The following is a 25,896-nucleotide window of genomic DNA, read 5'->3' as shown; positions in this document are numbered from 1 at the left end:
GGCTCTTAAAAAAATGTCAAGGAGTGCATTTATTGTAACACCCAAAGCAAGTTGAAATTGCTTTTTGAGGTCAGGAAGTAGGACACTCTTGTTTATTGATAAAACCCAAATGTCTGACAGATGTGTAAACTTTAGAGTGAGTGAGTTTAGTGTTATGCCACACTCAGCAATATTCAAGCTATATATTGAGGCGGTCTGTAAATAATCAAGTCTGGACCAGACAATCCAGTGACCAACAGCATGAGCATCAATCTATGCAATTGGGATACAATGACATGTGTCAATCAAGTCAGCAAGCCTGGACCACCCGATCCTGTTTAGTCGCCTCTTACGACAAGCATGGGTTACTGAAGATCAATTCTAACCCGGATCTTCAGGTTCAAGTCTTGGTAGTGACCTAACAATCATAAACTTTGGACAAGTAATATGATATTTTTATTTCATTCATTGTTTATTTCTGTACTTGAGGCCAGTGAACCATAAACAAGAAATATATAATGAAATAATATGACCACATAATAAATCTTAGAGATAAAATGCAATATATCCTCCAGTAGACAATCTAGACATAAATCACAGGGGACAGACAAGCAGTGGGTTTTAATTATACCAGTATATCATACAGGCAGGTCTTATTATATACTATTAACCTGGAGAATTTCAGGTAAGAAAGGTTTATAGTCCCTAATTGCTTGTCACAGGCGAAGACACAGTCTGAAATAGAGGAGACAGTTGTGGTAGCATAGAAAAAACTCAGCGTGCAATGACAAGAGTTTGTATGGAGCCATGTTGCATAAATTTTATTAGAAGACCATTGCACAAGTGATGTAATAGATGTATCTCTTCAGCTTAGCTTGTCCAGTCAAGAAAATATGAAAGATAATGGTGGTGCAGTCTGCCGAGTTGAAAACAGTGTTATTAAAACAGAATTGCTTAACATATACTCAACCAAACAAGTTATGGAAAATGACCATTTTGAGGGATGTGTTTGTGAAACTGAATGCTCAGTCTTCAGCATATAGATATATCCCCATATATACTCAACAACCAAAGTTAAGGACCACCCCTATTTTCAATATTAAAGTATTTAATGGTTCATATTATGATCCATATAATACTTAGATATTGAATATTGGGGTGGTCCTTGACTGTTTGTGTTGAGTATATAATCTTGGTCCCTGACTGTTATTGTTTATATATATTATATTTATAAATATTGCTGCCACGATGATTACCTTTAGAAAGGAGCATGAAAAGTATCCAAATGCCAGTTTTACTCATGACATTTTACTTGCATTGAAATCACCTGGATTAACAAGGTTTTACTGTAGATAGTGATGTACTTACAGTTTATCAAGTACCTAATGAGGAAAAGGAATCTTTCAAATAATCATACTGATTCTTCTTTTATTGAGACATTACAGTTGTCATCATCTTTTAGTAATAAATGACATTGTTGCATAACACTAGTAACAGCAATGTCTTGAATGTTTCATCACAGAATTCTGGGCTTATGGTTTGTTCCTTAGATCTGATGGAGGTCATAGGGTTTGTTACTATCCAATGGGGACATAGAAAATCAGGCTTTGTTAATATTTAACACAGGTCATAGGGTTTGTTATTATCCAATGGAGGACATAGGAAACTAGGCTTTGTTACTATTTAACGCAGGTCATAGGGTAACTTGTTACTATCCAGTGGAGGACATTAGGAAACTAGGCTTTGTTACTATTTAACGGAGGTCATAGGGTAACTTGTTACTATCTGATGGAGGTCATAGGAAACTAGGTGTTGTTACTATCCAATGGAGGTCATTATACGGAACAAGGCTTTGTTGTTATCCAATGGAGATCATGGAAAGTTAGGTGTTGTCACTATCAGATGGAGGTCATAGGAAACTAGGCCTAAGTGTTGCTATCTGATGAAGGTCATAGAAAATTAGGTCATGTTATTATCAGACTGAGGTCACGCTAAGGCCTAGTTTTCATCCAACTGTAAGAACAAGAATATATGGCCTGAAGTATGCAACGTTTAGAAAGGCTCCAAGACATACTTGTTGTCATATATTCTTGCAGGAGCAAATAACAACAAAAGCACACGAGGGCTAGATCATTTACTGACATACGCTGATGACGTAACTCTTTCATAGAAGGCACTGCTGTAACTTAAATATTACTACATGCACCTACAGCAGCTAAAAGCATGCAGTAAAAATATACTACATTACTGAATAAAGTATATATCATTTAGAAAAGTTCAAAGATGCAATTTATGCAATGAAGAAACATCCCTTAAAGAGGCTCTAGGTGTTACGGAATTAGAGATTTAGAGGGGCCCTAACATGTATATTACGGAACACAGTATGCTTTATAAACAGAGATTGTGAGATGTATTATGGAATGAAGGAATACATCATTTAGAGGGGCTGTAAGATGTTTTCTGGAATAATGTAAGTATCTTTTAGATGGACCAGGGTATCAAGATACATATTCAAATAGTTTCAAGTATTAAATATCTAATTTATATGTGGTTTTGTTTCAGAATCATCTGGATGAGTTCAAGGATCCCTTCAAGAAGCAAGGAGTTGATGGATCCAAACTAGCTGTAAGTTTCCTTACTTCCACAGGACTTCAAAGCACTCCTGGCAAAAAGGGGGAAATTCATAGTTTCAGCTTCTGTATTATGAGGAGCACGACATTTCAGAGCATATTCTCTCTGCTTTGTATTCACTAAACATTGTCTTCCTCCTAATACCGGACCCGTGAAGATCCGGGGTAGAATAGGTCTTCAGCAACCCATGCTTGCCACAAAAGGCGACTATGCTTGTCGTTAGAGGCGACTAACAGGATCGGGTGGCCAGGCTCGCTGACTTGATTGACACATGTCATCGTTTCCCAGTTGCACAGATAGATGCTCATGCTGTTGATCACTGGATTGTCTGGTCCAGACTCGATTATTTACAGACTGCCGACATGCATGAGAAAAGCAAGATTTATGGATATCAACTTCTTTATTGTGAATAACATGACGTTTCGGAGTGTATGCTTGCTCCTTCATCAGCTGATGAAGGATATACACTCTGAGACATTGTGTTATTCACAATAAAGAAGTTGATATCCTTAAATATTGCTTTTCTCATAAATTTACTGCTTTATATGTAGCAATTCTAAATCTCATTGAAGATACCTGGCAAGCTGGCAATGTTCAAGGATACAGTTGAAAATATTGCACCTTGTTTTCCATGTTTAAGGTAACACTGTGTTGTCCCACTAAGCAACTGGGTCAGGTGATGACAGAGTGTTTTAGGTAATCTTACGTTTCATGACATTTGGTCTCCATTGTCTCCAGGATGCAGGTGGCCTTTCTATCACCTGATGTCATCATATTTCTTTTATACCACAACTGCTGTGTTATTTCAATATAAGGAATTCTGAAGGGATTTTCTCTTGCTTGAGGTTTAACATTCACAGCTGAAAAACTCTTTGAGACATTTTTAAGCTATAACACATTCACTTTTGTAGAAATATGTTAATATTTAAGCCAAGAATGAAAATGCACAATCTAAATATCTAATATGGACTACTTTTAATTATAAAAAATTCTTATCTTCATAAATAACTTATGTGATTTTATTGTAAGTAAGAAGAGTATAGACCAAGTGCAGAAAATGATAAGGAGGGTTATTTTGGTATGCTTCCTACTGTACTGGCCTGCAACCCATGACTGGAGGGCCAGGATGCTGGAGTGGAGTGTAATTATTTAAGGATGCTCCCTCTACTTCCTAGTTCATGGACAGGGCCTGCAACCCATGACTGTACTCACTGTGGATTTAGTTAACGTTTTGTCTCAGAATTTTGATAGCAACAAATAAACCCATTTAAACTGAAGAGGAGCTTCAGTGAGATTGGAAATTTAGAACCTCAGGAAATCTAGACTTGCTTCATTTAGGACTTTAGGGGTGGTGAGGAAATGATATGGTTCAGGGACTGTGAGCCAGACTAACTGTGGACTGTACTTCCGTTTTCTATCCTTTGTTGTTTTGACAAGATCCCTGTAGGAGAGTGATGAGTAGGTAACTGTCAGGTTTATGGGCATTTATGTGTTGTTGAGAGGGTCAACAGAGCATGTGTGTTGTTACTGCTGTGGTATTCTGAACACCCAGGTTTGATTCCCCATAGTTACATCAATAATGTACCATGCTGAACACCCAGGTTTGATTCCCCACAGTTACATCAATAATGTACCATGCTGAACACCCAGGTTTGATTCCCCACAGTTACAGCACTAGTGTACCATGCTGAACACCCAGGTTTGATTCCCCACAGTTACATCAATAATGTACCATGCTGAACACCCAGGTTTGATTCCCCACAGTTACATCAATAATGTACCATGCTGAACACCCAGGTTTGATTCCCAACAGTTACAGCACTAGTGTACCATGCTGAACACCCAGGTTTGATTCCCCACAGTTACATCAATAATGTACCATGCTGAACACCCAGGTTTGATTCCCCACAGTTACAGCACTAGTGTACCATGCTGAACACCCAGGTTTGATTCCCCACAGTTACAGCACTAGTGTACCATGCTGAACACCCAGGTTTGATTCCCCACAGTTACAGCACTAGTGTACCATGCTGAACACCCAGGTTTGATTCCCCACAGTTACAGCACTAGTGTACCATGCTGAACACCCAGGTTTGATTCCCCACAGTTACAGCACTAGTGTACCATGCTGAACGCCCAGGTTTGATTCCCCACAGTTACAGCACCAATGCCCTATGCTGAACACTTGAGGTTGTTTTTGGTGGGCCGTGACATAAATCTGGAGTTTTGCTAGTACCCAACAGTACACATGACACATACCAATCACACTGCTTTTAGTCAGTAACTTGCATTCCTGAACATTGTCTTGGTGATTTCTTTTAAGGATTTGGGAAAGCATTTAAAATACTGTTTGCCTTTTGTTGAAATAGATCTACACCCAGGCCTGCCCTAGGAGATTGTATCAGACATCCTGCACAGATGTTTTCCTACAGTCTTGTTTACAACATGATGTAGAAGCTACTGCTGATAATTCTGTTAGGCAGTATGTGGAAATGTCTCAGCCTACAGGATATGCTACGTTGTTGATAGTTCCAGTTATCATACAATCCAGCAGGAAGAGATCTGTATTGGAGTAATACTTTATAAGTCAAGTACAGTGGAAGCCCACTAAACTGGCAGCCCTCCAATCCGGCATGCTTCTCAATATCGGCACTAGAATTTGGTCCCGACAGAAGCTAGTTCATTTATGATCATTTACGCGCCCTCTAATCCGTCTGTCAACAACACAGTGGATTACCATCGGCATTAAGCTCATTGATGTTGTCTGATAAAAGGAGTATGGATAAGAATTAGGCCTAAGTAGGTGAGGTAAATTGGTGAGTGACACATGTCACTTGTATTATAAGTTAACTGTCGTGTGAATGAAAACCAGTAAATTTGACAAAAATAACACACTGACGCATGATTGGTTTTTGACTGCTTACAGTAAAAACATACCCATTTCTGGCCCTATTTTGAAAGAGAAAGCTATTCAGCTAGTCGTATTTTACGACACATGGAAGATCATTCTCAGGTTGAAAAGGGGAAAGTTCCCTATACTGGCACGCCCTCTATACCGGCATGTTTTGGCGGTCCCAACGAATGCCGGTTTAGGGCTTCCACTGTAGTACCTTTGTCGTGCAACATATGTTATATTTGGGATGATGGCATTGTGTAATCATACCTTTTTCCTGCTTTCTTGGTTACAACACCGCCATATAGCTGGAGTATTGCTGAGTGCGGCATAAAACTAAACTCACTCACTCAATCTTGGTTACAGTCTACTTTAACTTTATATTTCAGAAACTTACAGATACTGATATTGATGCTTTCAAAGTTGCATCCACCAAGAAGAGAATGTGAGTATCATGATCATCCACAACCTAACAGTCTTTCTACATTACACTAACCATCCATCTACCTACAGATCCTCCTCTGACTCTTTCCTCACCCAACACAGATCTCCAGTCCATCTGTCTGACCAAGCCTTCACCTTGCCAGCCCTCAACTGTGGAACTCTCTTCGAAAGGAAATCTGTTCACTGCTGCCTTTCTGTAAAACCCAGATGATCTATTTCCTTTCCCAATATTGTCACTGAGCATGGATAAGGTGGATATTTGTGCTTTATAAATAAATTATTATTTATTATGATAGAAGTGGTGGATGTTTGCTATGGTAGACTGACAGGTGATGGATGTTTGCTATGGTAGACTGACAGGTGATGGATGGTTGCTATGGTAGACTGACAGGTGATGGATGGTTGCTATGGTAGACTGACAGGTGATGGATGGTTGCTATGGCAGACTGACAGGCGATGGATGGTTGTTATGGTAGACCGGCAGGTGATGAATGGTTGCTATGGCAGACTAATCACTTTCTTTATGTCTACACAACAACTATTCACCTCCTTTACATCTACACAGCAACTATTCACCTCCTTTACATCTACACAGCAACTATTCACCTCCTTTACATCTACACAGCAACTATTCACCTCCTTTACATCTACACAGAAACTATTCACCTCCTTTACATCTACACAGCAACTATTCACCTCCTTTACATCTACACAGCAACTATTCCCTCCTTTACATCTACACAGCAACTATTCCCTCCTTTACACCTACACAGCAACTATTCACCTTCTTTACATCTACACAGCAATTATTTAAATATTGCTTTATTCTCCCTGGTTATATTAGAAACGTTAATGAATTTGGGTTTTCCATGTTGTAAGTAATGGCAAAGTGTTGTATTGTTGTGTTTTCTATTCCTCAGTCAACTGAAGAACGCTGTCAGTAACATTGACAGAAGCAGACTGAACAGTCTTCCTAAAACACAGGGGTAAGACTTCAACATTCCATGTCCAGGGTAAGACTTCAACATTCCATGTCCAGAGTGTGGACCAAAGGGCAATGTAACCAAATAGCATGTCCCTTCATAGTGTCAACATTCCATGTCCAGAGTGTGGACTAAAGGGCAATGTAACCAAATAGCATGTCCCTTCATAGTGTCAACATTCCATGTCCAGAGTGTGGACCAAAGGGCAATGTAACCAAATAGCATGTCCCTTCGTAGTGTCAACATTCCATGTTCAGAGTGTGGACCAAAGGGCAATGTAACCAAATAGCATGTCCCTTCATAGTGTCAACATTCCATGTCCAGAGTGTGGACCAAAGGGCAATGTAACCAAATAGCATGTCCCTTCGTAGTGTCAACATTCCATGTCCAGAGTGTGGACCAAAGGGCAATGTAACCAAATAGCATGTCCCTTCATAGTGTCAACATTCCATGTCCATAGTGTGGACCAAAGGGCAATGTAACCAAATAGCATGTCCCTTCATAGTGTCAACATTCCATGTCCATAGTGTGGACCAAAGGGCAATGTAACCAAATAGCATGTCCCTTCATAGTGTCAACATTCCATGTCCATAGTGTGGACCAAAGGGCAATGTAACCAAATAGCATGTCCATTCATAGTGTCAACATTCCATGATTTGGACATCGCTGTAACTTGTTGATCTTAACAGCATGAAACATGGTTCACTGAAACTGTAATTCTACTGATGAAATACTTATGTGATTCTGACTAGATTGTAAGTTGTCCGGTAGAACTTCCATTAAACAACCCAGGAATATGTGTCTTACGAGAAAACCTACTGTCCACTGACCCACCTCATTGTGTTGGACAGACAATAGAGTTACTTGACAAGGTGAAGGTCATTGTTTGAACAAGGATATCCTACTTGTATGTAACAGCTTGTGTGTGTGTACTTTCAGAATGATGAGCACATTCCGCAATATGCCACCTGAGCCGGTCCCTCCACCACGACCACCCAGACATGATAGGAAATGTAATATTCATATGTATTTATTTATTTGTAAATATTCAAGCCATCATGATGAATACATGAATAGTGAAATCTGGTCTTTCTGTTATAGATGCAAGATTTTCCAATTTAAATTCTAGTTAAAATCAGGAAATGTATTTTTTAAATGATACCACATAGTGAATCTCCACAGGGCTGGAAACAAATATTAATTAGAATAGACCACAAAACAATGTTGTCTCTGTTGTGTCTAAACATGATGAGGCCGACGCAGACCAGACAAGAACCATTACACATTGTCCCAGTGCCAGTGAAACTCTCAAACTGAAACTGGTCTGATACAACATACATGGATCAGATCACAAATTCTTAAGCAGTGTTTCCATTGTGTCATTGTGAAAACGTAATCCTTTTCGAGGAGAAATAAACTTGACATAGGTAATTAGAAAATTGATTTTAAGATTTGCCGGACACGATGACTGACAGTCTTTGAAATTACCGGACATACTTACTTTGTACCGGTCAAAGTCCGGTATATACCAGATAACGGAAACACTGTTAAGAATTGGTAACCTCCAACAGCAGACCTGTTGTTCAATATATTTTCGAATATTAAACACAAATTTTGCAAACATAGTTATAACTGATTGATATATAAACTGCCGTGCATGTTTGATGGTGGAAGTATTAGTAGAAGAACAATCCTATGTTTGTGTGTCCAGCTTACCCCACAGAACCTGCTCCCGCTCCTCCCTCCTCCCGCCATGCCGGGTATAACGATGATGATGACGATGCCTACAGCTGGGGTGATGAGTTTGACTACCAGTCGGACCCAGAAGACCAAGACGTGAGTCCAATATTGTTCATTCCTGTGCACACCTGTTCCCTGCAGCTTTCACCTGTCTGCACCAGTTTTTACCAGTCTATTCCAGTCTACACTTATGCGTGCCAAGACCAGTTTATTCGTATCAGTAGTCAACAACATGTAGTGTACAACATGATGAATAATCAGACACTTGACTACTTGTTTTCTCAAGTTTATACACACACAAAGATTCAAGTAAAACCAACCTTCTGCAGTCTTCTCAAGTTTATACACACACAAAGATTCAAGTAAAACCAACCTTCTGCAGTCTTCTCAAGTTTATACACACACAAAGATTCAAGTAAATCCAACCTTCTGCAGTCTTCTCAAGTTTATACACACACAAAGATTCAAGTAAAACCAACCTTCTGCAGTCTTCTCAAGTTTATACACACACAAAGATTCAAGTAAAACCAAAAAGGGGCAAAAGAAACGATGCCAAGTCGAAATCACTGGACAGTGTATTACAAAAAGACAAGCCACCATTGTTAAAAAGGAAAGTGTATTTTAATAACGGTTGTATGGGCAACATGTACATAGATCTTGCCCATACACCTGCTATTAAAATTCACTTTCCTTCTTCACAATGGTGGTTTGTTGTTTTGTAATATCAGTGATTTCAACTTGGTATCGTTTCATCACTAGTTGTCAGACCATGTTCAGTATTGGTGTTAGGGACTGAGGGATCCCTGCTTTACTGCTTGTCCCCACCTCCTGTGGTTCAATCTATCTTCTGATCCTCAGTTTCACACTTTGCCCTCATTGTGCCGGATGACAAAATCACATGACACTCTTGCAATCATAAGAATGTCATATACAGTGTAGGGGCTTCAAGACCAAGTTCTGTGTATGCTAGTCATATCACAGCATGTCAGCATATTTCTAAAGAGGATACACTAATGTACATGATAATGAGATTGTAAATGTACATTTACTTCTTTGCTGAATGTACAATCAATGTTCATGCCTGTGGTAGATCTTGGATTTGAACCCACATCAGATATTCCTAACCAAGCTGAGACACAAGCTGACATTCCTCTGTACAGTACACATTTCAGCTGCAGTTGTTGACGTATTGTTGACCTACAGACGTACACAGTCACAGGGTTCCCACATCACCTGGAAAACCTGGAAATTTGACACCCATTTTCCAGGCTTGGAAAAATCATGGAATTTGAAAAAAATGGAAGAAATGGCAAAATCATGGAATAATCTGGGATTTTTATCTCATAAAACTGTATATCTTAAAAGTACTACAAGGGCTATGGTCAACATGTTGGTTATATGTCAATAAGGATAGTTAAAGAGTAAACTTGCTACACTTCATGCTTCATGTTTATTATGTCATCTTATCATAAAGAGGTGTGAATGGACAGCTGTAAAGGGAGACAGGAGGCCGTATTTAAGATATTGTTCTATTTCAGACACAGTAAGATATGTTTAAAGGTATCAGAATACATTAGGACATATGTTGTTGTGTCTGGAAAAAGCAATATTTCTCTTGAAAAATCATGGAAATTTCTTTGTACAAAAATGTGGGAACCCTGAGTCAGAATCGCCTTGAAAAACATCCCGACCTACAAAGGATTAGATTTGACATGTGAAGGTTGCACAACAGGTGTTTCAGAAAACAAACCATTGCTTGTATAAGTAGATGTCCTATGAGTATCCTAGTGACATTTGTTTGATGTGTTGAGAACAGGCGCGCGTCGCAAACCTAAGGTAAGACACTACAAAACAATGATAGAATGTCTTTGTAGGACTGGGGCTTTTAGACAGAACAAATAAGGGCATAACAGGACAGATGTTGATGGCATACTATGTTCTGTGTTGTTTGTTTGTTTGTTTATTTATTGTTGTTTTGGGATATGCAGGGTAGTGAATGTGTCTTAATTTCAAGCTTGCAATATTTTCTTTGTTAAATTAATTGCACATATTTTGTGATTTCCATGTCACTGTTTTACACCTTACATTAACTCTCAGCTGAAAAGTCAGGAATTTTTGTTTTCATTTTGACAAATATGATTGTTCCCAAACTAAGATTTGGCAACATCCCTTTCACTAGTGACCACAATGGCGCTTGCTGCTTCACATGACAAGGAATGGTCAGACTACATTATTGTTTTCTTTATATTTGAACTTCTCACTGGAAGTATCATGCATGTGTGAACTGACTTATGCTACAACCAAAAATGAAACTGATATGGGCAACTATTATAAAGAGTAATTTCTGATGCAGAGTGGACTACTTCAAGAAAATATGAATATAGCAAGTATTGAATTCTAAGTATTAGTGGTAGCAACCTGCCAGGGTATTTATCATCTACCAGTCATAGGTTTGTGATATTCTGCTATCGGTTTCTTTTTGTAAGCTGCTTATCACTACTGTACCAGGCCTAACTGTTTTGTATCTACCAATGTGCCCAAATTAATGTATAGCATCCCAAAATCAGTGTCCTGTTGTAAGCCTGTTGTAGATTATCTTGTTTGAAGGAGTGGAGTAACACCATATTGGTCCATTATTCTCTCCATCTCTACTCATCTTTTGAACGAGCACGATAACAATCAAATTGGGAACTATTTTTGCACATATCTTAAAAAAAGACAACTTATACACACAGAATAATAAGGCCACACCATAATTGTTATGTGTGACAAAAAACTCACACGATTACATATCATTCGTCACCACTCAAATCATTCCGTAACCTCCAAGAAGACTCGTCCACCCTATGTTATCTGCATAAATACGACAAACCAATCTTAATGCGTGTAAGGATTGAGGTACTTTGATAAAAGTAATCCTGAGTACTTAAATCGTTTATGACATTATGTGATTGTTTAAAAAATCATGAAAATCATTTTGACATTACAAAGAGTATAGCCAACAGAGTTGTGTTTCCTGATTTGAAAGTTTCAGTAAAGATGAAGCAATGAACAGTGAGAGATTCAAATACACACATGAGCTCACATATGTTTCCAATTGAGTGTTTTCTCGGACAATCTTTCTGGCTTGCTTTGGAGATATTTCATGCGCTTTCTGATATTTCAGTAAATGTTATCATAAATAGATATGAGTTTCAAAATCATATATTTATATGTTACCACTCAACTTTAATCCTAAACACTGTGCCTACATTTCACTTCAGTGAGGATATTTTCAGCAGTTCTTCATATTTGTTTCAGCGTATTCATTTTAAATTCCACCAGGGGTGTGGCAGCAAGGTTACAAGTTCAGACAAGTGGTAGACACCACGTACACTAAAAATTGATAGGACTTTCCACAAATTCGTCAGATCGGTATATTAATTTTACGTCAATTTTTAGTAACCATTTTTATTACAGACTCTTTACAGATGAAATAAAATGTTATTTTAATTACCTGCTCATGAGAAAAAATCCCATTTGCGATTCTTAGACCTTATTTAGAAATATACATAAGGAAATCTATGGCGACCAGCTGGTAATAATTACATCTAAATATGTTTCCAACAAATCATCATCATCATCATTATTGTTGTCTAAAACAAGTTAGAATCTTTTAAACACCACACTTTTTGGGTGCTTCTGTAATGTTTATTACCACTATAATTAAAACAGAAATAGTTGTTGGAAGTAGTTCTAATGTTCATACACTAATACGAAATCCTTCCAGAGGGGCACGAGTAGCTATTCGGCTTGTCACGGAATAACACGAGTGGGTCACGAATGAATTATTTATCTTTGTCAACATGTAGCCTGGGAATGTTTAAACATCAGACATGTTTTCTTGATCCAAATGTATTGACAGGATCAACTTGTATGGTCCTGAACCTGCGTCTATGTTGGTGTCCTGGTTCCAGCATGCTGCTTGTGGTGTGCTCATGTACCGTTGTGTGATGTGTGTTGTGTGGCCTGCTTGTGCAAGTAGTAAAGTAAACTCTTTTTTTAAAATAATACTTTTGAAAAATGAATTTGTAACAATGTTTAGGAAGATAATTTAGCACATACCCAGAATTTATGATGGCTAAAGTTGTATTTGCAAGTGTGAGTATAGGGAAATTAGCAATTCACAGATTAACATTAAGAATCAGAAATGTGAAAAAAATCAATTTTATAGCATTTCTTATCAATGCTATGCCTGATAATCACACATGAGTTTCAATGCCTGAGTGAGACAGGTAGGAAATGCTCAATGATAAATGTTTGTTTGATCAGGTATTCTTTATTTTTTCGCTTGTTACCCCAAACAGTGTATGGTTTGGTCACTGTACCTAGTTCCAGTGGGAACATTATTCAGGGCTCGATTTAAGAGATGCTAACCTACTTGCTCCAGGTGCAACCTAACATAAAAACCTAGTTGCATCAGCCCAATTCCAGTTGCACTGCTTTTATTGCAAGATGTAATGTAAGAAATATGCTACTGAATTATTTAGATGTTTTATTTCAGAAGTTTACCCACTCAAAAATTGACTTGCACCTGTGCAACTAGGTTGCACTTTGTAATATTGGGTTGCACCAGTGCAAGTAACAAAGCACTAAATCGAGCCCTGATTATTCATGACAAAGGTGAGGTGAGGTGAAATTGGGTTTTACGTTGTGCTTGAGAATATTTCGCTCATATGACAACGTGCATGCGTGTGTATGTGTATGTGCGGCTGCTTGTACTAGCCCAGACTGAAGCTAGTTTTATAGTGCTAGCCCACTGAGATACCATGCCGCAGTGAAGCATGAATACCCCACTCAGACACATTATACTGACTCCGAGCTGACTAGTCCTTGTTGTACCCATTAATGCCGAGCGCCAGGCAGGGACCAACAAGTACCATATTTTAACGTCTTTTGGTATGACGCGGCCGGGGATCGAACCCGCGACCTTCCGCTCTCCGGGCGGACGCATGACAAAGGTACAAGAGAGAATTTGAAATGTACATGTATATTGTTTTCTCTTTCCACCCACCCTATGTTTTGACAAAACAAATAAATGAAGAATCTTGATTGTTAAAAAAATGTTCTTGCCCCCTAAGATTTTATGACCAATCAGGATATATTTGGCTATTGAATTTACCAACTATGTTTATTATCTAATCTAGAACTGTATATACTGTATATACGATAGGTCCTGTAGCAGCAGCCTAACTGAATACTCCAAATAAGCTTTGTGACTAGCTGGGTTTTCAGAAAAATGCTCTTTGGTCAGTTTTTATGCTCTTTGTAAAACATTTGTTATTCAGTGTAACTACATAGCAACTTGTACATCAAATAATAAGTTACTTCTTTGTATGCTTTTTAATTGATTTCATTTAAAGATTATTTTGTGCATGTGTCATTAGAGTTTGTGAGTGTGTGTCTGTGTCTGTGTCTGTGTCTGTGTCTGGGTCTGGGTCTGGGTCTGGGTCTGGGTCTGTGTCTGTGTCTGTGTCTGTGTCTGGGTCTGGGTCATGGTGCCTGAGGACCATCAATACAATCACAACATGTAAAACAAGGGTACTCATGTCTATGTTTTGGTCTGATGAGGACTTGTACATACTAATACCAAAAGCTGCTTGATGCATCATTTTGGCAGCATGAATTGTTTTACCCATGTCCAACAAACAAAATGAAGATATTTCTTTAAAGAATCTTCTTTGAATCTTCTAAGGTGTAACCATTTTCTGATACTTTTAACATAAAAATAGAAGTGTTCACTTTGTATTTTAGCTAAGAATTGCAAACAGCTTCTGATTACATTCGTGGTGAAGGTTTTCATAGAATATTTAATACATTGTTATGTATTATGAAATGTTGTAATATTGCTACTGTGTTATAATGTCTGACCCGTCAAGATCCGGGTTAGAATTTATCTTCAGTAACCCATGCTTGTTGTAAAAGGCGACTAACGGTCTCGTGCGGTCAGGCTCACTGACTTGGTTAAAACATGTCATCATATCCCAATTGCGTAGATTGATGCTCATGGTGTTGATCACTGAATTGTCTGGTCCATACTCGATTATTTACAGAACGCCGCCATATAGCTGGAATATTGCTGGAATAAGCTTGAATGAGCTAAACTCACTGACTTGTAATGTGTAGAGTTGTGATACAAGTCTCTACTTGGTAGGACTATATCAATGAGCAGCAGTGGACACCACAGGACAACACAAGATACAACCAAGACGAGACCTATGAAGGTAGGTCTGGTGGTGGAAGGGTTAACTTCCGGAACTTTACCAATTTGGAATTACTGTAAGAAATTGAAAGTAACCAGTAAGCCAAAGTTTTAATTATTATTTGTTTTTTGCTGTGGATTTCTTTCATAAAGTACTGGTGTGGGTGTTTGGGTAGTTATGAATATCAACAAATGGTTCCTTGTCATATTTGTTGTACCCTTCACAAGGATGGAGTTTCAACTGTTTTAGTTTAATGCTAAGGATGATTTGTTTCCAGCTGCAGCGACAGCTCTTATCGAGACTTTGTGTAGCTAGAACAAACACCATTGTAACAATATTCATTAAAAAAGTCAAAAATATTCCTCACATGGATTCACATATATATAGATTCAGAGTGGTAATAATTTTGTTTGCAATATTTGGTAGATACCGTCATACTCACAATATTAGGATGTTCTTTCTTACAGATTTATTTTGCTGATTCCATAACAAGTCAGGTCATTGTATGAAAAATGTTCATAGACATTTTACCAAGACATCAGATTTAAATGTTAGACCACTGCAATAGTTCAGTAATGCAATTGAATGTAATGCAGTTCGAAAACCAAGTACAAAGTAGGTTGTGTATCAAAGTTACCTCCCTTGGTCAAAGTGGAATATTAACATATGGGATCTGGGAAACTTATAGCTCCTGACTTTCCCTTCTGTTTATGCGAGTAATACAGTAAGTAAGAAGTGATTGACGTTATGGTGGAAAACAAATATTTTTTCCTTATTGGTTACCTGTGGCAGTCAGCTTTATTGTTAATACTGGTAATGAATGTAGGGACCGTTCATAATTTATGGCTAGGGGATGATGATGAGTTTGAGGAGGGGTCACCCGTTTTGTTCTGGGGGGATAGTGGGGGTCATCAGTTTTGTACACATGTACTAGGGGTCAGCAATTTTGTACATAAAAGTATTTTAAAATTATGCTAAAAAAAAATTATGGGAAGGGGGGGGGGGTCATTGATCTTGTACATGACATGCAGGGGGGTTCACTTACTTTGTACATCAATTTTAGGGGGGGTCATTCACATTGTACATGCTTCTCCATAAAAAACATCATCATCCCCCCTAGCCATAAATTATGAACGGTCCCTTATCAGGGAAACCATTCATTCAAGTTGTCAAATAAATACAAGCAGTGTTATGTCAGTGTAGGCCAAGTAAATATTGATGCTTTAGTTAAGTTTAGCTAATGGATTCTAATAGTTTTCTCTATATCTTTTAAATATCTTATGAGCCAGGAATTCACTTTGTCTGTAAAATCCCCATTTCTTAGTGAAACAATATCCTTTTGCTATGTTGTCCCATGGTATGTAGTAGAACAATGCAAACCAGCCCTTGATTACTGAGGATGATACTGAAGCGTTTTGTGTACAATGACACACGAAGTCTTCAGAGACTCACATTCAAGGTCACCATGTCCCCTCTTCATCTCAGAATGGTAAAGGATAGGAACTGATTCTACTTTTGGAAAGACTGAATACTGGATACCTTCTGCCATCTTTGAAAACTTTAGAACTGCGCAAATAATGTGCCCAACTCGACTTGAGTTTTTAGTATTTTTGTACTTACTGTTTTAGCCATTACTATCTTCTTTAGGGTTAGTTTAATGAATAAGGTTAGGGTTTGAATTTGGTAGCTTCGTATTTTCAAAGACGCATATATTTGTTATTTGTGATAACTAACCTTTCATTTTCAAAATCCGATTTTAATGGTTATTTTTTGTTTTGGAGCTCCCTTATTTGTTTTAAATTTTATAGCTCGTGCTTCCCTTTAATGGAAGTGCATGTAACACTAAACAATATGCCTTTTAGGTATCTGGTATTCTAAGAGTGTACCCTACTTACTGCTATATATCTGCTATATTTCACTTGGGGTGGTTATAATTTTTTTATCTTATTTTGAATCACACACAATATTAACAGCATGATGTCATCTTTCAAAATATATGATACTGCTGTGATGATATTAGATTGTATTTGATCTATGGTTGCAGAGTTCATAAGGTAAATATTTTTGTGTGATTGGACCAAGCATTCCCCATGGGAACTTTCATTGCAATTTCTTTTGTTGAGGTTGATTGATGAGGTTGAGGTGTCAAACAAAATATATATCCATGGTTCGGGTTGATTGTAATATTGAAACTACATATAAGACTGTGATTTAGTCAAGTTTTTTGCCCATGTTTTATTATTCTGTAATTGGTACCTGAGGGGTTTTGTTTCTTGTGTATATTCAAGAAACTGAAAGATGGCAAGAAGAAACTAATGCTGTATAGGGTGGTATTGTGTACCTCCGCCATTGATTCCACCATGACTGACATGTTGTGTATATCCTTCCCCAGCTGTTGATGACGACGTGAGTGACAGCAGCTGACATGTCTGTAGTATCCTGCCTGCAGCCCATCATATACCATCATGTGTGGCTATCACACGCTGTCTCCCAGCTCTCTGTATGTTGTGACTGACACTCTGTCTCTCCATTCTCTCTCTCTCTCTCTCTCTCTCTGTGTTGAGCTCCTACCTGCTTCTCTCCCCACCTCTCAACTAACTGTTGTGACCTATTTCTCCACAAGTTGGTGAAGGTGATACTGATATGTGTATATATACGTTCAACTCGGCATCATTGAAAATCAGCTTGTCTGGTTATTGCTTAATGATTAAGTATAAATGCAGAAAATATGAAGGCAGTTTTTTAGTTCAAACTTGCAGGTGTTATTTCTGTCAGAACACTCAATATTACTATCCCATCATATATACTGACAATAGGAAGTCTAGTGGGTGAAGTGTTCACTCATCATGTACAATGTGTGAAGCCCACTTCATATTGGAATGTGCGCTATCACTTTAGAGCAGTGTAGGAAAGGAAGCTGTATAGTTAGAGAAGCATGGAATGGGTGCTGTCTGTTTAGTACAGTATGAGAAAGGGTGCTGTCTCTTTAGTATGGTATAAGAAAGGGTGCTGTCAGTTTAAAGCAGTATGGAACAGGTGCTGTCAGTCTAAAGCAGTATGGAACAGGTGCTGTCAGTTTAAAGCAGTATGGAACAGGTGTTGTCAGTCTTAGCAGTATGGAATTGTTTAGTGCAGTATGGGAAATGTGCTGTCAGTCTTAAGCAGTATGACCCGTGAAGGTCCGGGTTAGAATATTGATCTTCAGTAACCCATGCTTGTAGTAAGAGGCGACTAGATCATCACACCATCACAGGTTGTCAACTCAGACACGACATCACATGGTGTCATCTCAGATATGACATCACATCATCACATGGTGTCATCTCAGATATGACATCACATCATCACATGGTGTCATCTCAGATATGACATCACAGATCTCTGGATTGTCTGGTGCAGACTCGATTATTTACAGACGCTGCCATATAGGTCTATATGCTGTCAGTCTAAAGCAGTATGGGACAGGTGCTGTCAGTCTAAAGCAGTATGGAACAGGTGATGTCAGTCTAAAGCAGAATGGAACAGGTGCTGTCAATCTAAAGCAGTATGGAACAGGTGCTGTCAGTCTAAAGCAGTATGGAACAGGTGATGTCAGTCTAAAGCAGTATGGAACAGGTGCTGTCAGTCTAAAACAGTATGGAACAGGTGCTGTCAGTCTAAAACAGTATGGAATAGGTGCTGTCAGTCTAAAGCAGTATGGAACAGGTGCTGTCAGTTTAAAGCAGTATGGAACAGGTGCTGTCAGTCTAAAGCAGTATGGAATAGGTGCTGTCAGTGTAAAGAATGTAAGGAACAGGTGCTGTCAGTCTAAAGCAGTATGGAACAGGTGTTGTCAGTCTTAGCAGTATGGAATAGGTGCTGTCAGTCTAAAGCAGTATGGAATAGGTGTCAGTCTTAGCAGTATGGAACAGGTGCTGTGAGTTTAAAGCAGTATGGAACAGGTGCTGTCAGTCTTAAGCAGTGGTACAGGTGCTGTCAGTCTAAAGCAGTATGGAACAGGTTCTGTCAGTCTAAAGCAGTATGGGACAGGTGCTGTCAGTCTAAAGCAGTATGGAACAGGTGCTGTCAGTCTAAAGCAGTATGGAACAGGTGCTGCCAGTCTAAAGCAGTATGGAATAGGTGTGGTCAGTCTAAAGCAGTATGGAATAGGTGTTGTCAGTTTTAGCAGTATGGGAAAGGGTGCTGTTTGTTTAGTGCAGTATGGGAAAGGTGCTGTCAGTCTTAAGCAGTATGACCGTGAAGGTCCGGGTTAGAATATTGATCTTCAGTAACCCATGCTTGTAGTAAGAGGCGACTAGATCATCACACCATCCCATGTTGTCATCTCAGACATGACATCACAGGATGTCATCTCAGATATGACATCACAGGTTGTCAACTCAGGCTGTTGATCTCTGGATTGTCTGGTGCAGACTCGATTATTTACAGACCGCTGCCATATAGGTGGAATATTGCTGAAAGTGGCGTAAAACTAAACTCACTCACTCACTTAAGCAGTTGATACAGGTGCTGTCAGTCTAAAGCAGTATGGAACAGGTGCTGTTAGTCTAAAGCAGTATGGAACAGGTGATGTCAGTCTAAAGCAGTATGGGACAGGTGCTGTCAGTCTAAAGCAGTATGGAACAGGTGATGTCAGTTTAAAGCAGTATGGAACAGGTGCTGTCAGTCTATAGCAGTATGGAACAGGTGCTGTCAGTCTATAGCAGTATGGAACAGGTGCTGTCAGTTTAAAGCAGTATGGAACATGTCTGAGATGACACCCTTTGATGTCGTGTCTGAGATGACACCATGTGATGTCATGTCTGAGATACCTTTTGATGTCGTGTCTGAGATGACAACCTTTGATGTGTCTGAGATGACACCATGTGATGATGTGATGTCATGTCTGAGATGACAACCTGTGATGTCATGTCTGAGATGACACCATGTGATGATGTGATGTCATGCCATGTGATGATGTGATGTCATATCTGAGATGACACCATGTGATGATGTGATGTCATGTCTGAGATGACAACCTGTGATGTCATGTCTGAGATGACACCATGTGATGATGTGATGTCATGCCTGAGATGACACCATGTGATGATGTGATGTCATATCTGAGATGACACCATGTGATGATGTGATGTCATGTCTGAGATGACAACCTGTGATGTCATGTCTGAGATGACACCATGTGATGTCATGTCTGAGATGACACCATGTGACATCATGTCTGAGATGACAACCTGTGATGATGTGATGTCATGTCTGAGATGACAACCTATGATGTCATGTCTGAGATGACAACCTATGATGTCATGTCTGAGATGTAACCATGTGACATCATGTCAGAGATGACAACCTATGATGTCATGTCTGAGATGACACCATGTGACATCATGCCTGAGATGACACCATGTGATGATGTGATGTCATGTCTGAGATGACAACCTATGATGTCATGTCTGAGATGACACCATGTGATGTCATACCTGAGATGACACCCTGTGATGATGTGATGTCATGTCTGAGATGACAACCTGTGACATCATGTCTGAGATGACAACCTATGATGTCATGTCTGAGATGACACCATGTGATGATGTGATATCATGTCTGAGATGACAACCTTTGATGTCATGTCTGAGATGGCACCATGTGATGTCACATCTGAGATGACACCATGTGATGATGTGATGTCATGTCTGAGATGACAACCTATGATGTCATGTCTGAGATGACACCATGTGATGATGTGATGTCATGTCTGATATGACAACCTATGATGTCATGTCTGAGATGACACCATGTGATGTCACGTCTGAGATGACACCATGTGATGATGTGATGTCATGTCTGAGATGACAACCTATGATGTCATGTCTGAGATGACAACCTATGATGTCATGTCTGAGATGACACCATGTGACGTCATGTCTGAGATGACACCATGTGACGTCATGTCTGAGATGACAACCTGTGATGATGTGATGTCATGTCTGAGATGACACCATGTGATGATATGATCAAGGAATACTTTCTGGTACATTCTTCTCTCTATCTTAGCCGATTAACATATAAGGTATAGATCTTTCTAGACATATCAAGGCATGCGACTTAGTTTAGTTAGATGCCGCTTATATTCCAGCAATATCACTACAGGGACACCAGAAATGGGCTTCACATCTTGTACCCATGTTGGGAGTCGAATCTAAGATTTAGAAACTACTACAGTTTGCCATGTTTGCGACTGATCTACCACAGATTGGACTTTGGCCTCTGATGGGTGTGGCCAGCCAGTGTTTACTGCTACACCCTAGTGCATATACATATATACCCCTTGCCTGCTTGCTCTACTGACCCTGGATCTACACGGTTAAACATTAAACTGTAGGTGATGTCCTACACAATCATCAATACAAGTAACTTTTATTAGCACCATATATTCACTGACATCATTAATTGTAGATATCTGCATAATTATGGCAATCAGCTTGTCACTAAATATATATAGTGCTAAGCTTTAACTGGAGGCTTATCAATGACATTAAGATGGTGCTTATGTTGACATTTCACCTTTGACCCGCCCTGCATGGAGATGATGCTATCATTGCATGAGCCTGTAGTATCGGCAGCTGTGCATGCATAGTCAGGGTAATCTATTGGTCGTCATGTTGATTGGTCAGTAAGAGAGCTTTGTGAGTAAAGAACAAGGAAAGTCTGCTTTGTTTGTTTCAAATCCATGAAATTGACCTGCTATTTACACTGACAGAGCGTGACAGTTAGACAGTTTGTGCTTCGCATGAAATTGGTGTCATATGCAATGTCCACGTCTAGGCAGAGTTGATGTGTTATTTCCCCGTTTACAGTCCAGATTATGTATTAGGGTAATTTGATAAGGACAACTGCTGACAATATGTAATAACATCACTGTTATAATTCTTTTTTATCTTTTATGATTTATGAAAACAGAAACGATTTTGATAATTGACTCATAAAAATGGATCCTTAAAAATCATCATTGTTACAATAAATTTATTATAGCTGAAAAGCAATGCACTTTGAACTTACTTTGAAATATGTAAGAGATACAACTCTGACATTTCCTATCAGCTGATTGACATTTTGAAACAAGTAACAGATTTGTATTTATTTTGATGATAATGTAACCCCAATATAGATTCAGCTGACCCAAATTAGTTTACACAGCCCTGTGCGCACCCAACACTTCAATATTGCTGCCATTATCTGCAAACGATGACACTAACAGATGCAAGCCAGCCTGTGTAATTGACGAGCATGGAATTCACTTTGTAGTAATTATCTGTCATTTAAGTGGCATATTGGCTATATGGGAAGCTGTCTATTCCCACACGTTTAGTGGACCCATGACACGACTCTCTGCACCAGTGACATCAGGCAGCGTATTTAACACACTTCCGATGAATTTTCTATTAGTCACATGACCAGAATTATCTAATAAAGTTCAAAGTACAATGAAAAGTCTGTTAGTTTTGAATTATAGTTAAATATATTTTTCTTTAAAGAATACATGTTAATTATGAAGAGTTATGATGATATAGGTAAGCTTGCTCCCTTGGTTTTCTTGTTTAAATATGCACTCAGTAATTGTACAGCTTAAGTTTCAGTACCATATATATATTTTTTAATCTCAGTAGTCTATAAATTACAAGTTGGTAGAGAAATATGAGTGTTTATTACAAAAATTGATTATGTTGCAGGTCATTAGAAAATAAATGCACTATTTGAAAATAGAACAGATTGTTTACATAAAAGTCATCTTCTCACCTATTCTTCACAATAGACTAGTCCAGCAGCTTATAGATGCATCAGGAATTGGACAGTTCACTTATTGGCTAGAGGTGTTTCATCCCACACAATGTGGCCCTGTAGAAAATTACTTCACATGAGATAACAACTGATGCTTGTTCCCAGATATGTCAGTTTCACCAGCTTCATTCATCATGCAAACGAGAGATTCTGGACTCCTGAAATAAATTATAATTGCATTTTACTACACATTAGGATGGTGTGTTTTCAAAAAAGATTCATGGAAATATTTATATTTGGGGAAAGAATTTGCAGATTCTTATCAGTTTAAGTATAACAATTTTCAAAATAAGATCTTTGACAGAAAAAAATTAAAACAAGTTTAATCTTCATAATTACAGATTTTTTAATGTCATTTCCATCTTGAGCATGTAAGAGTTGTCTCCCCTTATTCTCCAAGACAATGCATAAACCTTTACTTCATCCCACGATTTTCAGTTACTAATCTAGAATAATGTAGTTAAGTAGAAAGAAAAAGAATAATTAACAGATTCACCAATTAAATGGAAATAAATGTTATCATGAAGAAGAATAGTATGAAAAATATGAGCTTATGACTTGACTGTTATTCTTTTAAAAGGTTACCATAAAACCAAAGAATTACATCATCACATGTTTTGGCCTTGTTGTTTTCCAAACCCAGCCCTGAGAAAATGTGCATTTCATGTGTTGCACACTCCCGCACTTTATCTTTGCTCCCGAAGCTCAAAGGTTTTCGGCCTTTTGCTATGGGAAGGTTGTGTCCTTGCACCCTGGAAGTGAATTGAAGTGTTGTGGTATGTTTCTGTGTGAAAGTGGCCAATCTAAATGACTTTTCCCATCATTGCTAGAATGAAATAATTTGTTGTAATGCACAGCCTGCCTTTCTGGGGACCATTCTCATCAGCCTAATGGCTTTTTATACACAAGCTGCCGTTATAATTGCATCAGCGTTCCATGAATTTAAGTTGTTTTGAAACCTTGGGAAATGTTCACCTACTTTTTTCAGGTGTGTGTATTTATTTCCTCCCAGCATAACAGTAACCCCTCATTTGCTAGTGTCCTTCAGAGGAGAAGGAGGAGGCTGCATATTGTTCAATGATGTTGGAGCATAAGACATTATGGCTTACTAGTAACACACTTTCTCGGGCGCTCTCACGCCGCCTTCAGTTTGACTTGCCAGAATCGGTTTATGAGAATGGATTTAAATGTCGGTCAAGGAATTCGAAAAGGAACTCTGTCAAGAGATTCTTAGAGACACCTGGATCTAGATCGTTGCCACGGTACTTCATATTAGGTAGGGACATTATATGATGGAATAATTTTATGATATTTGCTGTGTGTCATTCTGAAGTAAAGGCTTCCATAATTGAATGACAGATAGTAAAAGGATATATTTTAGTATTTTTGACATTCAGTTAAATTAATTAATTTTGGATGGTTAATTTTTGCATTGTGAATTTATGAAATAAAAAGCCAGATGTGTAGTTGCTGAGAGATGGATGGTTTCCCTGGTGACTGAAGTCTGTGACATGCAGGGAGTCATGAGCTTGGCATGCAATCACTGTCCCATGATGCTCACATGCAACACCTCAACTTACCTGATCTCGTGTTGCGACGACATGATTCCGTTACCTGAGAAACATGCATGAAATATCAACTGACATGTACGATGTTTAGGATTCTGCGTAGTAGTTTTCCGGAAGAAGTTGGTCACATGACCTGAGTGGAGTTTGATGTCAGAGTCATGTGACGTTTAACGTGATATTGCCTAGTTTGTTATTTTTTGCCAGTTTTTTTATATTTTTACTTTATTCTGTACACAATGATTTCATAGCTATACAAAACTTATGTAAGACTTTTTGTCTGAAATAGTAACCTTGAAATTGACAGTACATACTTAAATTACAATATGTTAAATCTTTCCTAGTTAATTAATCAAATATATGTAATTTAATTTGTAAGGTATCAGAAAATCATTTATTGCATGTACACTGTCGAGATGAACAAGTTGTTGCTTGTGGCATGTGCTGTGTAACCTAGAAGATACCACCTTCTGATTGATGATGATGATGATGATGATGATGATGATGATGATGATGGTTGATGTATTTTTATGATGGTGTTATTATAATGGCAAAAGCATGAACTTAATGGAATCATATACAGTGTACATTAAGCATAGGGAAATATTTTGAAGTTATGTGTTTACAACCAGATTCAGAGGTTGTTTGAATGTGACCAATGTCTTCATTTAGATTGATGCAAATTGCCTGCTGTAAGCATGTTATGCATGACTTTCCATGTTTTACCTTTCTAACTTTATATCTTGCACATGCCTTGCTCCCAGTGGCCAGACAACACAAGCATTAATATCATATCATATATGCTATACCACCTTAATCTGATTAAATTTTATTTATATAAATTAAGTAAATTAAGCATTATATTAAACATTGTATATATATTCTCATTTTCGGTTTTGTATTATATAGATCTGATTGTTGACATCTTACTTCATTCAAAGAAATGTTAATCAAGAATATTTCTTCATGGTTAGTGTTTGGTTTTATCGGACATGTCCTGTCATTTGTTAGGGATGGTTCGTGAGAGTATCTGTCTTTATGTCCATCCTCAACACATGACATTTTTTTTTCTTTCAACAACCCTTAAAAAACATAATTGTATTTTGACACCATGAATATTTATTCTAGAGAACAATTATATATCAAGAATCACCAAGCAGAATTTTGTCAGAAGAAAAAAAAAGTATTCTTTCAGTGTGTAATGAAAGATAGTAATGAAAAACTAAAGTGTGGCATTTTACACTCTTGTATTTATAAACCAAGCATTTTTTCACTCTCATATTTTGATATTTTAGCTTGCATCATATAATTTTTTGTATTCTTTGAATCATTGCTTTGGCATATAGTTTTCACTTTTTGTGTTGAAATCTGAGGTAAAAGGTACCATTGACTTATACAGTTGGGATACCATTGTTTGAAACTAACATAAAACAGAAACAGAACTATTGTTTGACAGCAGTGAAGAACTGTTATTTTACACTTATATAGAAATGTTGTTTAACAGAATTGGAAATGTCTTTTGAAATGAATAAAGAAATATTGTTTGACAGTAGTACAGAAGTGTTGTTTGACACTAACGTAGA

The 25,896-nt window shown here is 38.1% G+C and overlaps 1 protein-coding gene and 1 long non-coding RNA gene across 7 annotated transcripts in view; both read left to right on the top strand.

Moving 5' to 3' along the window:
* LOC124258314 (WASH complex subunit 3-like) overlaps positions 1–25,896 on the top strand; it is a 38,832-nt gene that overhangs the window by 1,021 nt on the left and 11,915 nt on the right. Inside the window, exons 2-8 of one of the 3 annotated variants that reach the window (XM_046692397.1) lie at positions 2,542–2,604; positions 5,893–5,948; positions 6,868–6,933; positions 7,870–7,943; positions 8,642–8,766; positions 14,864–14,933; positions 17,305–17,318. In XM_046692397.1, coding sequence (XP_046548353.1) covers positions 2,542–2,604; positions 5,893–5,948; positions 6,868–6,933; positions 7,870–7,943; positions 8,642–8,766; positions 14,864–14,933; positions 17,305–17,318 — 468 coding nt within the window. The remainder of the gene's footprint in view (positions 1–2,541; positions 2,605–5,892; positions 5,949–6,867; positions 6,934–7,869; positions 7,944–8,641; positions 8,767–14,863; positions 14,934–17,304; positions 17,319–25,896) is intronic. The other 2 variants (XM_046692399.1, XM_046692398.1) reach the window with 2 other exon arrangements.
* LOC124258315 lies at positions 17,325–19,275 on the top strand. 4 transcript variants are annotated; one of them, XR_006893566.1, is made up of 4 exons: positions 17,325–18,008; positions 18,378–18,677; positions 18,709–18,767; positions 18,942–19,275. It is a non-coding gene; the product is annotated as an uncharacterized LOC124258315 (long non-coding RNA). The 4 variants fall into 4 exon arrangements; XR_006893565.1 differs by having other exon boundaries at positions 18,709–18,797; positions 19,062–19,275; XR_006893564.1 differs by lacking the exon at positions 18,942–19,275 and having other exon boundaries at positions 17,325–17,887; positions 17,979–18,008; positions 18,709–18,790.

Source organism: Haliotis rubra, unplaced genomic scaffold (assembly GCF_003918875.1).
Source record: "Haliotis rubra isolate DU_JTF1 unplaced genomic scaffold, ASM391887v1 Scf69, whole genome shotgun sequence".
NCBI lineage: Eukaryota > Metazoa > Mollusca > Gastropoda > Lepetellida > Haliotidae > Haliotis > Haliotis rubra.
The sequence above is the reverse complement of the archived record's forward strand: the minus strand, read 5'-3'. Positions and strand labels throughout refer to the sequence as shown.